The sequence below is a fragment of the Varanus komodoensis genome, unplaced genomic scaffold (assembly GCF_004798865.1).
Source record: "Varanus komodoensis strain SLA01 unplaced genomic scaffold, ASM479886v1 scaffold43, whole genome shotgun sequence".
In the NCBI taxonomy this organism is placed as follows: Eukaryota; Metazoa; Chordata; class Lepidosauria; order Squamata; family Varanidae; genus Varanus; species Varanus komodoensis.
In genome coordinates, this window is record NW_025335985.1 from 4194701 (window position 1) to 4209279 (window position 14579).

Below are 14579 nucleotides of genomic sequence, written 5' to 3' on the forward strand. Positions count from 1 at the left end.
GCAATTGGCCCTCGGCAACTGTGCACAGATTAGCCCTCATGCAGTCTCACTTGGTCTGTTTCCATGTTTTTTATGTACTCCACTTCACTGGAAGGTGCAAAGAGATTAGCCAAGTAAGACTTCATCGAGTGGACAGCTGTAAAGTGCATTTGCAAAATACCACCACTTAAAAAAAAGATGACACATTTGTGCAATTGTCTGGGACTGAATTTTTTTTAAAGGTGGCAAACCAGTAACAGTTGCACCTTGTTCCAAAGTGCTGCTTGAACATCAGAGTGGGGCTGCTCTTAGTGGCTGCAAAGACAAAATCACAAAGAACAGCATGTGAGGTTGCAAAGCAACTCACTAGCAGATTCCTGCGACCTATGACAAAATGGTTTTCTTGGGTTCAAACAATATGACAACCCTGTAATGTGTCATTCAAAGCCTGGAAGAAGCCATGGGTTGAAAGGGTGGCTTGTTGCCCCCAAAGGAGCCACCCTATAGGAGCTGGTCTCAATTCTGGTGATGTAACAACCCACCCACAAAGATGGTTTTGACATATGAACCATTTAATTTGCTCTGCCTTCAGCTTAAGCTTGAGGGCTATAGAACAAAAGTCTGTATCATCTCCTCTATTTCTGTCCTGTTCTCTACTTGGTCCCCTAGCTCTGGATTCCCTCTTATGGTCCTGAACAGGTTGAAAGTTTCAAACTGTTAACTGGACAAACACTGGCATTTAAATTAGGCCAGTTATAACTTGGTGTAGTAGTATTTCTGCTGAGTATATTAGTGTGTGGTTGTCACCCTTTTTGACATTACTTCTGGTAATTATTTTTCCCTTGGCGTTAAATGGAAGTGTTCTGAAAGCTTACTGACTTGAAGGGGAAACCCAAACTTGTTTGTCTGCCCACATAGTCCTCTGAAACATGTCTGCATGTGCCTTTTCAAAATGGCTGCACATCATTTACAACTCTGCTCATGGCATAAGGTGTTGAGACTAGAATGCGTATTACATTATCACGTTACCTAATTGAACAGGGAAATTGCGCATTGATGGTACCTCAGGTATTCAGTGCTTCATTCTCTATCCTTGTCAAAAGTATCCTAAGACAACAGTCATACTTGCCATAGCAACACTGTACAACGGGTGCCTTAAAGCCCATGTAGTGTTTTTATTTGCTGTGTCTTTAATTCAAACACATCTGACAGGAGTTTTGTATTAATCAATAAACTTTTGAAAACAAGTACATTCCTTGCTCTGTCATCTTTGAGCTTCGTGTATTACCAAGAGAGGAATGAACACCTAGTTGAGGGGATTTTATTTATCACAATCTTGCTCCTCCAAGTAAGTAATGTTCTTTTGGGAAATCTTTAGCTGAACACCATTGCAATCAAACTAAACTTGGCTCAGTATCCTGGTTAAAATAGGATATCCTTATGCTGCACAAAAGTGCAGTCCAGCTTTTAACTTCTAGCTGCTGATGTAGAAAATGCCCAATACAGAGGAATAATGTACTCCGACAAAGGGACATCTTGGATAATGTTTGAGCAAAATGTACTACTTGCACTTGTTTGGATATTCCCTACTAATAATGAAAAGGACAGCAACTGCTATACAGAACAAAGAGAGCTTTGGCTGTTGAGTGGTATGGAAATTAATTAAAGATAAGGTAAGGCAGGACACTGCTACAACTTGAATATATAGTGGTGGGGGTTTTGATTTTAATTTTTTGAGGACAGGATCTTGATTTCATGTACTGTGCTAGTTAGACAAAAACTTGTAAGAGCTGCTATTTGATGAAACTAATGTGTTGGAATAATTAGGCCTTCTAACAGCTTTCTTTGTTCAAAGCTGAGCAGAAGAGCATGGCTAAATTACTCTTGCAGCCTGGGCACTAGTATAGATTAGACTGTCCATCCTTCAAAACTGCATAGCAGGGAAGGTAGGTAATCCCTCTGGATTATGTTTTCTCAAGCAAACACCGAGTTCATCTAAAGCACCCCTAGAAGGAGTATCCCTGCCTGTACGGCAACATTGGAATGATGATAATGGGACATGTTAGCGGATACAAATGTCCAGGGAGGCAGCTGTGCTTCCACTTTAGTGCCTGGTGAAGTGGGCTCCCGGGTGTGAACATTTTCTGTGATGGGGCTTAGACTCCATTTACACCTCAATACATACTAGTCTTTTAAGGTCCCTTCGGACATAGATGGAATTTTGTGCTTGTGGTTCCTCAGCCGCCTCATTGTAGTGTTAAAGTTTTGAAAAGCAAACCTGCATTAATCAACCTAGAAAGCTAGAGGGTGGAAACTGCCCCATCCACCACTATCAAGAAGAGGACAAAAAAGGCTGGCGCAACGGAAAGCAAGCTGCAAGGAGAAAAGGACAGCCAGCTTTAAGCTGATCCGTTGAGATCAGCAACGGATGCCCTTCTCCGGGAACCCTCTGTGAATGATATTAGGAGGGCGAGTACCCCGAGGAGGGCTTTCTCTGCGGTGGCGCCCCATCTATGGAAGGCGCTCCCCAGAGAGGTCCGCCTGGTGCCGTCATTTGTTTTTCAGCACCAGGCTAAGACCTTTTTATTTAAAACTTACTTTAATTGCTAAATTATTGTATTTATTAGGATTTTAAAATTAGCCAAGAATGCACCGGGGTTTTTTTTTAAAAAAAATCTTTTAAATTGTTCTATTGTTATTGTTTATGTTTTTTTGTATTTTTTGTGAGCCGCCCCGAGGTTTTGTTGCGATGGGGGCTGCATAGAAATGTTTTAAATAAGCAAGCAAGCAACCTTTCCCACGTCGTGTTAGACTACAACTCCCGTGATCCCTCTAGGCAGCACTAACATGATGGGAGTTGGAGTCCAACACATCTGCAGGACGCCAGCTTGGGGAAGGCTGCGCACTCGCACGCCCCAGGTCTTCCCTCAGGGCTCACCGACTCCGTGAAGCCTCAACACTGCCAGCTTCCAGTTAAACGTGCGGGGAGAGACCCACCACTCCATCTTAAGTTGGGGGAAGGCTGGAAATCCGCCCCGTCCTGCCCCGCATTCGGAGGCATTGAAACGAAACCGGAAATAAGGCGGACACGGTGTGGCCATAGACTTATAATCGGAGAGGCACGAGGCCTGTACTTTCAGCCGCAGTCACCTTGCACTGCTCCAAAGTCGCTTGTGCCGTAAAGCGCGACTTGCTTTACGGCTCCTGCTGCTGCGGAAACCGCCCCTTGGCTTTTTGCCGTGCTGCTGCTGTCGGCGCCGAGCAGGTAGCCGGGACGGGGAAGAGCCGCGGTGATAATGCTGGTGCGGGGAGCGGGTGCTTTCCCGGCACGGCAGCGGCTCTATAGAAATGTAATCCATAAACGTAGCGAGCCAGTTATCTGCTAAGAATGCAAAGGGCTGCCTGCCCCACGGATCTTACAGTCTACGTGATGAGAGAGGGAAGGGAGGAAATGGGGGCCAGCAAATGGCATTAGGGTGACTGCGTGCGAAAGAAAAGGTTGTGTGTAGACGGCCTTCCCTTGCTCGACGTCCTGAGGATATTCTGGACTACGATTTCCGTCATCCCTAGGCATTGCTGGGATGGTGGGAGCTGCAGCCCAGCGCATCTGTGGGGCGCCGGCTTGAAGAAATCCAGTGGGAAAAGAGTGGCACAGTGGCTAGCGTGTTGGACTGGGAATGTGCGAGATCCGAGTTCTGGGTGGCACTGGGCCCACTGGGGACTTTGGCCAGTCACTCACCTCAGCCTAACCCACCTCACATGGTTGTTTTGAGGATAAAATGGAGCTATGCAAGCTAGTTCGGGTTCCCTACAAGAGGAATATAAATGCAATGTAGCAACAACAGCAACAATAGTAGGATAATGTTGTCCCTTTTATAGTGCATGGCAGGCTTACATTCAAGTAGTATACCTGCTATTTGAGTATCAGCAGTAAAATCTATCCATGGTTCAAAACCCTGCATATCTGGCTGGGACTGACAGGGGCTGAGGGAGACTGAAACTCCTAGGTGTGTTGTGCTTCCACCTTGACAAGGATGGATGGAAGTCCCTTAATGTTTCTGCTTGTTAAAGGAAACAAAGGTGAATGGCTTCCAGTGGATTATGTCCCTGGTCTGTTAAACACTCAGACTATGTGCTAAAGCTGTGTGCTCCACTTCATTTCCTTCCAGCATTAGAAATAGGTTTTAGAAGTAAAACACCAAGAAATAAATTCCATTCAAATGTGCTGACCTATCCATTTTTTAAAAAAAACCTTGAACACTTGAACAAGCTTTATGCCATTTGCTGTACTCTTTACAAACTTTGGAAAGTATTGCTGGTGTTCATGCCAAAAGAAAGTGGGTAACCATTAGGAAGAGAACATCCCTGTTGTGGAAAGCTATTCCGGAGCAGCTTACTTGACACCATCTTTAAGGTCTTCACTGCACTTAGTGAAGATCTTGATGTGCACCAGATCTTTTAAATAATACATCCCTTATTTATAGCCTGGGCCTTTCACTTTAGAACATGTGTTTTCATTGGGGTTTAAATTGTTTTAGTTCATTGTTGTGAGGATAAAATATTAGCTTCCTTGGGTTTCTAACAAGAGGGAAAAGATGAGATATAGATGCAATGTACTAATAATAATCTACATTTTAATCATTTTATTGCTTCATGTTGCTTTTTAATGTTGCATTTATTCTGTGAACTGCCCAGAAAACTTCTGCTATTGGACAACCTTATAAATACATTAAAGAGTAAATAAATAGGTCTAGTTCATAAAATCATTGCAAGTGCTTCACTGAATTCAGTTCTTCAAAAATATTTCTCCAGTTTTGTTTTTCACAGCAGAAACACATAGGAATCCACAGGAAAACATGAGAAGGGCCAAACTCTTGCTTTCAAATGACAGTCAACAAAGTCTTGACAACTAATGCAGAGAATTAACAAGAACGTGGTTTTGGGCCTTCTTACTTTAACCAGCTCAGTCTTTCTCCTCTTCCAACTGTACTATTATAAGTATTACTTGTCTGCAAAGGTAAGCAGTGTTGCAGTTCACTACTTCAAGATTAACATGTGTTCAGCATAATTAAATGATAATAAGATTTGTGGAAACGTTTCAAATGAAAGATTTTCAGTTTTCATTTGAAAAGTTTCTGTTAGCCTAAAAAGTGTTTTTTTCAGCATAAAATCATAGAAGGGTCATCAAGTTCACCTCCCTGTTCAGTCCAGAAATCTAGTTCGAAGCATCCCTGCCAGACTGCTCTCCAGTCTCTCTTGAATACCTTCAGCACTGGAGAGCTCAACAACTTCCTGTGCAGTCGGTTCCGTTGTTTGATTACTCTGATCCTTTGGAAATCTGCTTCCTATAACATAAGTCTATGATTCTAGGCTGTGACCCTCTTCTGTGGACCAGTTTTCTACTTACTTGAAAAGCCAGTGTGGTGCAGTGGTTAAGAGCATGGGACTGGGACTCAAATGATCTGGGTTCTAGTCCCTGCTCAGCCATGGAGCCAACTGGGTGGCTTTGGGCCAGTCACAGACTCTCAGCCCAACCTACCTCACAGAGTTGTTGTTGTGGGGATAAGATGGAGGAGGAGAATGATGTAAACTGCCTTGAGCCCTTTGTAGGAAAAAGGCAGGATATAAATCGATAAATAAATAAATAACTAAATGTGATATCACATGCTCCTTCACTCTTCACAAGCCTGAGCATACCAAGCTCCTTCCGTCTTTCCTCATATTTTGTCCCAGTACATCAAAAGTACTTGATCTGAATTATTTGAGGAAAAATTAAAGCACGTTTAATATGATTTAAGGTGCAATTATGTGTGTATGAAGCAGAAAAAAGTCCTCTAAATCCTTCCATGTATCAGCCAGTGGAGAATTATGGAACATTTTTCTGTCTAAGCATGTATAGGATTACACCCTTAAATGTGATAACTAGAATGAAAAGTAAACACACTCTTGGAGATCTTAATATTGTAGATGTGTTCAAATATTTTTAAAACCCCACACTGCAGTGTTATTGGGAAATGTCATTGGCACACCATCCTACATGAGTGCATTTTGATGGCAGAGCTAGGATGCCGTTTGTAAAAGGTCTTCTCTCTTGTTTGTTTTTGTTAGAATGGAGCTGTTTTTCCAAAGGTTAAGGGGAGCAAAGCAGGGCAAGACACCAGCCAGTGGGTAAGTACTGCTGCTTTGCTTTTGGTTTATCTTAATTTGTTGTGGATTCTATAGCCCTCCAACAGAAATATATTGATGGTTTTGTTTATTCCAGCTAAAGGTATTGTAGTATTCCCTGGAAGCCAGTGTGAAGATTTTTGCTGTAAGCAAAAGAAGCCATTATTGTTTCATGACCTAGTTAGATGTAAACACTTTAGCACAGTGCAGGCTGCAGTTTTTGGAACACCCAGCCCCCACCAAAGGAAAAAACCCCAACCAAAAATGGTTACATTTAGCTGGTTTCCGTAGTGGCTTTTGAGCACCAAAAAAGTCAAATTTTGTTGGCAAACAGACTAAATTTACTGACTTGGGTGCTCTATGGCCACTTTGAATATCCTATAACAGAACAGCCTCAGCAATCTGTGTTTCTTTAAGCAGCACGTGATTAGGAAATTCCTTGGTTTGGTGTCCAGCCACAACATAGCTGTGCATCTGATTGATCCCTTTCTTCTGAGACTGATCGACAGAGACTTGGAACGGCTCAGGACCTCCTCTGATGGTAGCCACTCAGAATGCAAGTACTTCTGCACTCCACGGGACTATACCACATTTGCAATATTGGACAAAACCTGGAAACTTGAGGTGAGTGTCTCTCTCCCTGCTTTACCTGATCAGGCTAAGCTTTATGGCTGTTTGAGAGTGAGCCAGTGTTTTCCTGCTCTGCCACTCTCTCCTGATTTTTTGGACTACTGCACCCAGCATGCCTGACCACTGACCATGCTGGCTGGGGCATTCTGAGAGCTGGAGGTCTTTTTTACCATCTAAACCTGGCCGGGACTGTGCCCCTAGAAGCCAAGTGGAGATTTTCAAAGTTTAAGATCAGAATTGGCGGACTAGTTTTCCTCGCTGTGGCCAGCTTTTCCCAGAAATACCCTGGTACAAGGGATATCAGGCACCCTCCATCCATATACGGATACGGTGAGAACCTATGATTGTGGCCAGCTTGCATGGGGTCTGCATAGACAGCATGCCCGCCATTGATGGCCTAACAGCTGTGTGCACATTACTGCAAAAGTGATTCTCCGACTTGAACTATTTTGGGGTGGTTCAGTTTAAGCCAGTGATGGGCAGCTTTAGGCAGTCTGGGGCAATCTTGCAGAGGCAAAGAACCCACAACTAGATGCATGAAAACAAGAGCCCTTTAATACTTTCCCAGCGCCTGAATCGGCTGGCTGGTGAATGTTGGCAGCAAATTGCTGTTGTTTTACCTTGCTGCCCTGCTGAATTCCGCCAGTGTAAGGACAGTAGCAGCAGGATGTGCATGTTGATTGTGCCGTGTTAGGTGCGATTGTATTGCCCCATTAAGAATGGCTCATAACAAAATGGTGGAAATGCTGTAGGACAGCCTTCCCCAACCTGGTGGCCTTCAGAGGCATTTGGACCACAACTCCCAGGATTCCCCTCCAGCAGGGCCATTGATTGGGAATTCTGGCTGTTGCGGTCCAAATGTCTCTGGGAGGCACAAGGTTGACGAAGGCTGCTGCAGGAGGCCTTTTTCACCTGCAGCGAGCCACAGCAAGTGCACCATGAAGCAGAGCTGTGGTGTCAGGAGCTCATGCAAGGTGTTCATTTTAGGTGGGCTTGTGTCGAGCCGCTGAGAGGGTGGGATTCCAGTGCCTGAAGATTCAGAGCAAAGACCCACGTCTAGAAGGGATGGAGGACCTCTCTGGGACAGAGATCCCCCTGCACTACATCTTCAGGTCGGCAGCTCACGCCATCCATCTGGTAGTCTTCTATGAGAGGAGTGGCAACTACCTCTGGCACGGGCCTCTGCGACTGAAACAGCACATGGACCGGAAGTTTGTGCCTTTCCGGAAGCTCCAGTTTGGCCGCTATGCTGGGGCCTATGACAAGTAAGGAGCGGCAAGGCAGGGCTTTTAAGGATATTGGATGATGGAGACTTTCTAGCAAGGAGAGTCCACCAGCTGCATTTTGCATCAGGCTTCCCCCGCCTGGTACCCTCTGGATGTGTTGAACTACAGGGTCCATCATCCCTCAGTCAACCCTGCCAGCTAACGCATGCAGAGAGCACCAGGTTGAGGAATGTGCTATCATGTCATTGCTGCAATATAGATGTCATCAGATGCATTGCTTTACAAATTCCGTGGCAACCATATCAGTGCAGAAAATCTTTACGTCTCGCTAAGAGGGGTAATGAGACAGCAGGTCCTCCCTCTCCCCATGTTCCTGCCACATAACACTGAGAATTATTTGGATGTAGATGCAGGGCAGACAAAAGCAACACCTCTTTAAGAGACTTCCCTACTAACAGCTGTTGGCACCATTGCAACATGAAACACTCCTGTATGCAGGGGTCCTATGTCTCTTACGGGGCCATGCAGAAGAAATAACAAAGAAATAGATAGTTGGCTGCTGCTATATCCTTAAATGCAGCTAACTGAAGAAGGGACGGTCCTCTAATAGCAGGGACACTCAAATCTATTTCATCTTTCAGTGCAGCAAATCTGGTTTCTTGGCACATTCTCCCAGTATGATGGGACACTTGATCCTTCCAGTTAAGACAATTACATTGTTTAAGAGTGCAGCCCTGGCTTATGCTCTCATTGCTTCTTTTATTTCATTTTCTCCTCTCTCTATTTCTGCCTTTTATGCCACGGGAGGCATTCATGGGTGCACTCCACCAAAACAATAAAAGCAGCTTTAAGCAGTACGATGCATGTTGCATGCAAACGCCTGAAATTGCTGTTCAGCTGCATTGTGGTGGTGTCGGTGGACCAGGTGGTTTCAGAACCACTCGCAGGGGCTGGTGGAAACATGGAGCAGCTTTGAAGTGTCTGGAAGAAAGGGTGCAGCCTGCATTTGCTGTTTCTGTACTTTTGGTGACAAGTGCTGCTCCAGCACTTTTCCTCCTTTTTCATCATTTTGATGATAGGAATCAGACTGATGATTTGGAATTCGCAGCCTGCAATTGCTTTGTTAGGTTTTCTGGTCAGGCTAATGTCACTCTTTTTCCTCTCATAACAGGACAGAATTACTGAGTGTTTCTGTTGATGGGATAACAGTTCAGATTCCAAAAGAGCCATCCAAGTTCCTAGAGGAAAAGTCCCACTCAAGGTTTATTGAATGTAGGTACAGAGAGGCCCGATCTTTCTTCCAGGTTAGTGGTTATCAAATAGCATTAGTTCCAAAACCTGACCTATTTGGGGGATTGGTTGGTCCCTTTCCCCTCATCTCTACCATCCTCATGTTTAAATGGGAGTACTTATCAGGATTCACCCAGTTAAGCTATGGCTGAGACATGCCATCACCTACTTTGTTTACACAGGTTCTCGGGTTCACTTCCTGGCACTTCCAGGTACGGCTGGAAAAAAATCTGCTTGAGACCCTGAAAAGACACCACTGATTAGTTTCAGTCAGCAGTAAGGCAAACTCTGTAGAAGGCAGCCTCCAATGTTGCTAACACTTAGAAATTGATGTGCTAACATACTAGAAGTGCATGGGGAGAGTCTCTATTCCAGACTTCAGTAACATAGCAAAACACTAAATGCAGATTTGCACAACTGGTAACCCAATTGTGCAAACACTCAGTGGTCAAATGCTCAGTGCAGCCCCTCAGGAGCTGCAGGGTCTTGGTAACTGTCTTTACTCCCTGCCTCTAGCTACAAAAATCATGGGTATTTATACATTATTACATTTATATCCAAGCATTTTCTTTTCTAACCCAAGCAACAAATCCAAGGCAGGATACATGATCCTTCTCCACTTCTCACAACTATCCTGTGAGGTAGATTAGGCTGAAAGTGTGTGTTTGGCCCAAAGTTTGTTTCATGGCCTTGAACCCAAGTCTCCCAAGTCCCAGTCCAACACTCTAACCTTGTCATCAAGCAGTTGGTTGGCTCTTTGAGGTGCGATGGAACATAATTTGTCCTGATCAATGCATTTTGTCTTACTGATTTAGACTTTCTATATGTTTGCTACAGAGGCAAGCCACGAAGGCAAAACTGGTTTTTAGTCTCCTAAGTGGTTCTTATTTAAATATTAATCTACTTTGAATTTAAATCCTGCCAGCATTCAGATCACTTGTGATTTGACAGTTCAGTTAAAAGCAAATATATTATGTACTCCTTCAGGAATACTGTCCTTCATTTCTGAAGTGGTTTGCTACAGAGCATAGAGGTGACTGTTCTAGAGATACAAGCCAAAAGTTCTCCTGACTCTATGGAAATTCTTTCAGGGTGCTTTCAATCTTGGTCATCAAGATCTAATGGAAATGGCTTCAGACCTCTTAACCTGTTCCCCCCTTCCGGCCAGCCAGTAGCTTAACTGTAGAGACCAAACCCAGCCAGCCATAAAACCCTGATTACCTATCAGGAGTTGAAATGCTGGCTTGAACACTTGGTGGCGCCAAAGAATGAAAATGCAGAGTATAACAATAAAGGAGACATGTATGTAGGAAAGAGAGAAATGAGTGCTAGACTGATTGCATTATAAATGTTTCTTTCCAAGTTTTTGAATATCATTATCCTATATTACATTTCTATACCACCCATAGCCGAAGCTCTCTGGGTGGTTCACAACATTAAGTCACCCATCCACCCTGCTTAGCTTCCAAGATTAGGCAGGATCAGACACTTCAGGTTGTATGGAAGCTATCTCTTCAAGTTTATGGAAGATTGAGAAATGCTTCACAGCTGCTGTGAGAATCAACGGTGAGGGAGATGTGCTGTTTGTAAGCTGCATCCCACATTGTACTGTACCCCTTGATGGGGTTTGGACCAAAGATTGTAGACAGTGGTTAAGGGCTGAGATATTATTTGTCTCCCTTCTGAGCAACATTTGATACAATACTTTGCAGTATATCAGTAATGGCATAGAAATTGTTTAAGCTCTCAATAGTTTTTAGGCCAGTTTTTCTTCTGATGTTGTCTTTTTTTCCCCTTTTTATTTTTTTTTTACAGAAAAAAACATGAATATATCACAACAATAATAATATAACATAACAAAAACACGATAATAAAAAAATAAATAATAAAGTGCCCCCACCACCCCAGAGACCAATGCTACCACCATTTGCATACTATAACAATAATATATAATATACCTCAATTATTTCCATATCCCCTCCAGAAGTTCATATAATCTTGACTGGGTTTACAGCCTTTGCCTTCTATCAGTACTGCTTTTACAAAATCTTCCCAACTTTCATTATATTTATTTGCTTTCATTAACCCTCTTTTAATTTTTATTTCTGTTGTCAGTTTATCATTAATTACCATGTTTCATATTTCATTATACCATTCATGCCTTTGCAAAACCCAATATTTTTCCAATTGTTTCCAATATTTAACTATCACTAGCCTAACTGCCATTATAATACTTACAAGCAATTCTTTCTTAGCTTCATTTATATCTTGTTGTTCTATCAACAGTAATAACACCATTCTTGGTGACATTTCTAAGTCTATATCTAAAATTTCTCTAATTTCCTTAAATACCATAATCCAAATCTTTTGTATATTTTCACAATCTCACCACATATAAGTTCTGATCTCTTTACCACATCTCCAACATAGAATATTTGCCATCAATTTGATTTAACTAAACTGGTGTTAAATACCATCTCCCTGATGTTGTCTTTTGAACCAACAGCTTCAGTATCTATTTTCTTAGACCCAGTTTAAAGCAGCTCACATTTGGGAGGGAGGGAACCATTTTCATCAGAAAGACCTGCTCAGTCAGCTTCAGCTACCTTCTTGTTTTGTTCTTGGTCCTGTAGGGTTATTTATTTAGGTATTTAAAACCTTTATATCTTGTCCAATTCCCTGGGTTTCAGGACAGCCATACAATAAGCCGCACATATAGAATATAAATGTATGGTTGAGACCATATCATGTTGAAACACCTTCAAACTGCAGGGGGAGCCGGTGTGTATTTTAAGGATAGCGTAAATAGGGCTTGGACTGCGGAGGCGTGAGAAAGGACTGCACCATCCCCTGGTCGGTTCTTTCCCTTTTAGCCACTTGCTCTCCAAGTGTGGAACATTAGTTTCCATAGGCCAGATCCAGACTGCCTGGAGGTCAGCCCAGCCCAGCCCTCCTGGATGCCAGCCCCACTTCTTTCTCCCAGCTGATAGAGATTTGGTGCTTTCCCAACTTTTGTACAGTGTTTCCCCATGCCTAAAACAGCTTGAAATGCCCTCTCCAAGGCTTCATGCTGGCAATAAGAACTTTAAGCTGCAAACCATTGGAATTTTTGGTCTTACCCTTAAGCCACTGGCATGTAGCCCTTGCAAGCTTCTCCGTAAGTTGGCCCTTGGGCTGAGAGAAGTTTGGCACCACTGCCTTAAGCAATGAAGGACATCATTTCCCTTGACATGTCTCAGTGGTTGCTAATACCCCTTCAGTACAGGGCAAAAGGGGGACTTAAAAATGATAGGCATATTTGTGGAAAGCCAGGAGGTATATTTTAGAAATAGTTTAAAATTGTTTATAATGTACAAAGTCATCTCTCTTTCTCTCTCCTTTTTTTTTTTTTTTTGGTTTGGTTTAGCTGTACCCCGATGATTCGTCCCTTGAAGCAGTAGAATTCAGGAAAAAGGCCAAGGCAGTGCTCCATCTCGCTGCTTTGACTTTGAACAGTTTAGGAGTGAGATTCTGGCTGAGCAGTGGAACCTGCTTGGGTAAGGAGTTTGCAGTCCCATTTCAAACTGGAAACTTTCTCTTTGACTGCATTATTGATTGCTGAAGTTGGAACTGACCCTGTCAGATGAGGAAGTGAAGTCTCAGCAGGGGTGCACAGGTACATGTGTGCATGTGGGTATAGAAAGTGCAGCGTATATAAACAGAATGTGGATTTATGCCAGAGTATCCATAAGAATGCCAAGGAATGTCCAGCAAGCTTTTGACTTCTGTATTCTCAAGATCTTGAGACCCTCAAAGTGAATGAATGCAAAGGAGCTTTAGACTTGTGTTCTCAGACTGCTGCCTTCCCCACCCATCCTGCTAGGCTCTTGAACCAGCTTGCACAAATGGGGCGCCAGTTTTGCCCTGGGACCCACTGTGGGGGTGGGGGAAAGAGAGCAGAGACACTGGGGGAGCAACACGAATTGTGCACTCCACCCATCTGGGCACTGAGCAGCCTAAGAAGCAGCTGAGAGCAGGAGCGAGGCCCCCACTGTAGGCAGAGACATTCAGTGGATGGGGAGAGCTCCATGGCATGCCCCACCTCCTGAATTCTTGGCCCATCTCACCAAATTAACTTTCTTGTCATTGTCCCAGGGCAACATTGTTGCCTTCAAGTTATTGTGGTTATCCCAGATTTGGGAAGATGAGTGTCACGGGAGGTGGGGTGAAGACTGGACAAGTTATCAGAAACGGCTTTCTATACATCTTACCGAAGAACTTTTTGGAGCATGTGGAGTATATGAAGAAGATTTTGTTGGTAACATTTGTATTAATAATGAAACATTAAATAGGTATAAAAAGACTTAATGACTGACAGGATTGAAAGCAGAAATACACACATGAGGAAATCTGCCATTTGCTCCAGTTAAGAAACCTGTACAAGCCTTGTTTTTAAGCACTTGCAAAGAATTCCATATAGGCAAGCGGATGATGATGATGATCTTGTGTTTTTAGGTTGGTACAGACAGTGCAATATTATTCCTTACAGCAAAGATGTGGACTTGGGGATTTTCATTCAAGACTATAAGCCAGATATTATTCCAACATTTCAGAAGGCAGGACTGCCACTAAAGCACAAGTTTGGCAAGGTTGGTAGATGACACGCCTGACTGCTACCCGGCCTCTCTCCATAAGCCTCCTTTCATGGGGATTGTGATGGCAATCCGACAACAGGCATTTATGGGAAGTGTGCATCATACGGTGGGGCAGGGATGGCAAGAGGCGGATTTGCAGATGGTCTGGACTTGAACTCCCTGCATGGCCAATGGTCAGGAAGGCCGAGGGCTGACATTCAGCTGACGGCAAATAGATCAAGGGCCTTCTCAGTGGCTGCTCCCTGCCTTTGATACAGTCTCCCTACAGGTGCTCACCTGGCACTGTCTCTATTATTGTTTCGGGACCAGGCAAAAAGGTTCCTGTTTGATACTTTTTTAAATAATTGATCCTGCCCTCCCTTTCACTGCTTGCTTTGATGTTATTATTGTAAGGTTTTAAATTTTGCTTCTGAATTTTATTGTTTGTTTATTGTTATATGTTTTTATACTTTTTCCTGTAAGCCATATTGAGACCTTGGCAGTAGACAGCATATAAATGGAATTATAAATAAATAAATGCATGCATGAATGTTCGTGCCATCTGGAGATCTGCTTCCTTTCCTAGAGAACTTGGGATTGTGCATGGGGCTGAGACCAGCAAAGCTTCAGTCCAGTTTCTTCTTAGCCAGGAAACTTGCTGAGTGACTTTGGGGCA

At 43.4% G+C, this 14579-nt stretch overlaps 1 protein-coding gene across 6 annotated transcripts in view; it reads left to right on the forward strand.

Moving 5' to 3' along the window:
• The first annotated feature begins 3198 nt into the window (after nucleotides 1-3198).
• FKTN (fukutin) overlaps nucleotides 3199-14579 on the forward strand; it is a 31921-nt gene continuing 20540 nt past the window's right edge. For 3 of the 6 annotated variants that reach the window (XM_044444004.1, XM_044444003.1, XM_044444001.1), the window contains exons 1-7: nucleotides 3257-4996; nucleotides 6088-6147; nucleotides 6562-6768; nucleotides 7762-8039; nucleotides 9172-9304; nucleotides 12697-12826; nucleotides 13785-13918. In XM_044444004.1, coding sequence (XP_044299939.1) covers nucleotides 4892-4996; nucleotides 6088-6147; nucleotides 6562-6768; nucleotides 7762-8039; nucleotides 9172-9304; nucleotides 12697-12826; nucleotides 13785-13918 — 1047 coding nt within the window. In that variant the 5' untranslated portion in view covers nucleotides 3257-4891. The other 3 variants (XM_044444005.1, XM_044444006.1, XM_044444007.1) reach the window with 3 other exon arrangements.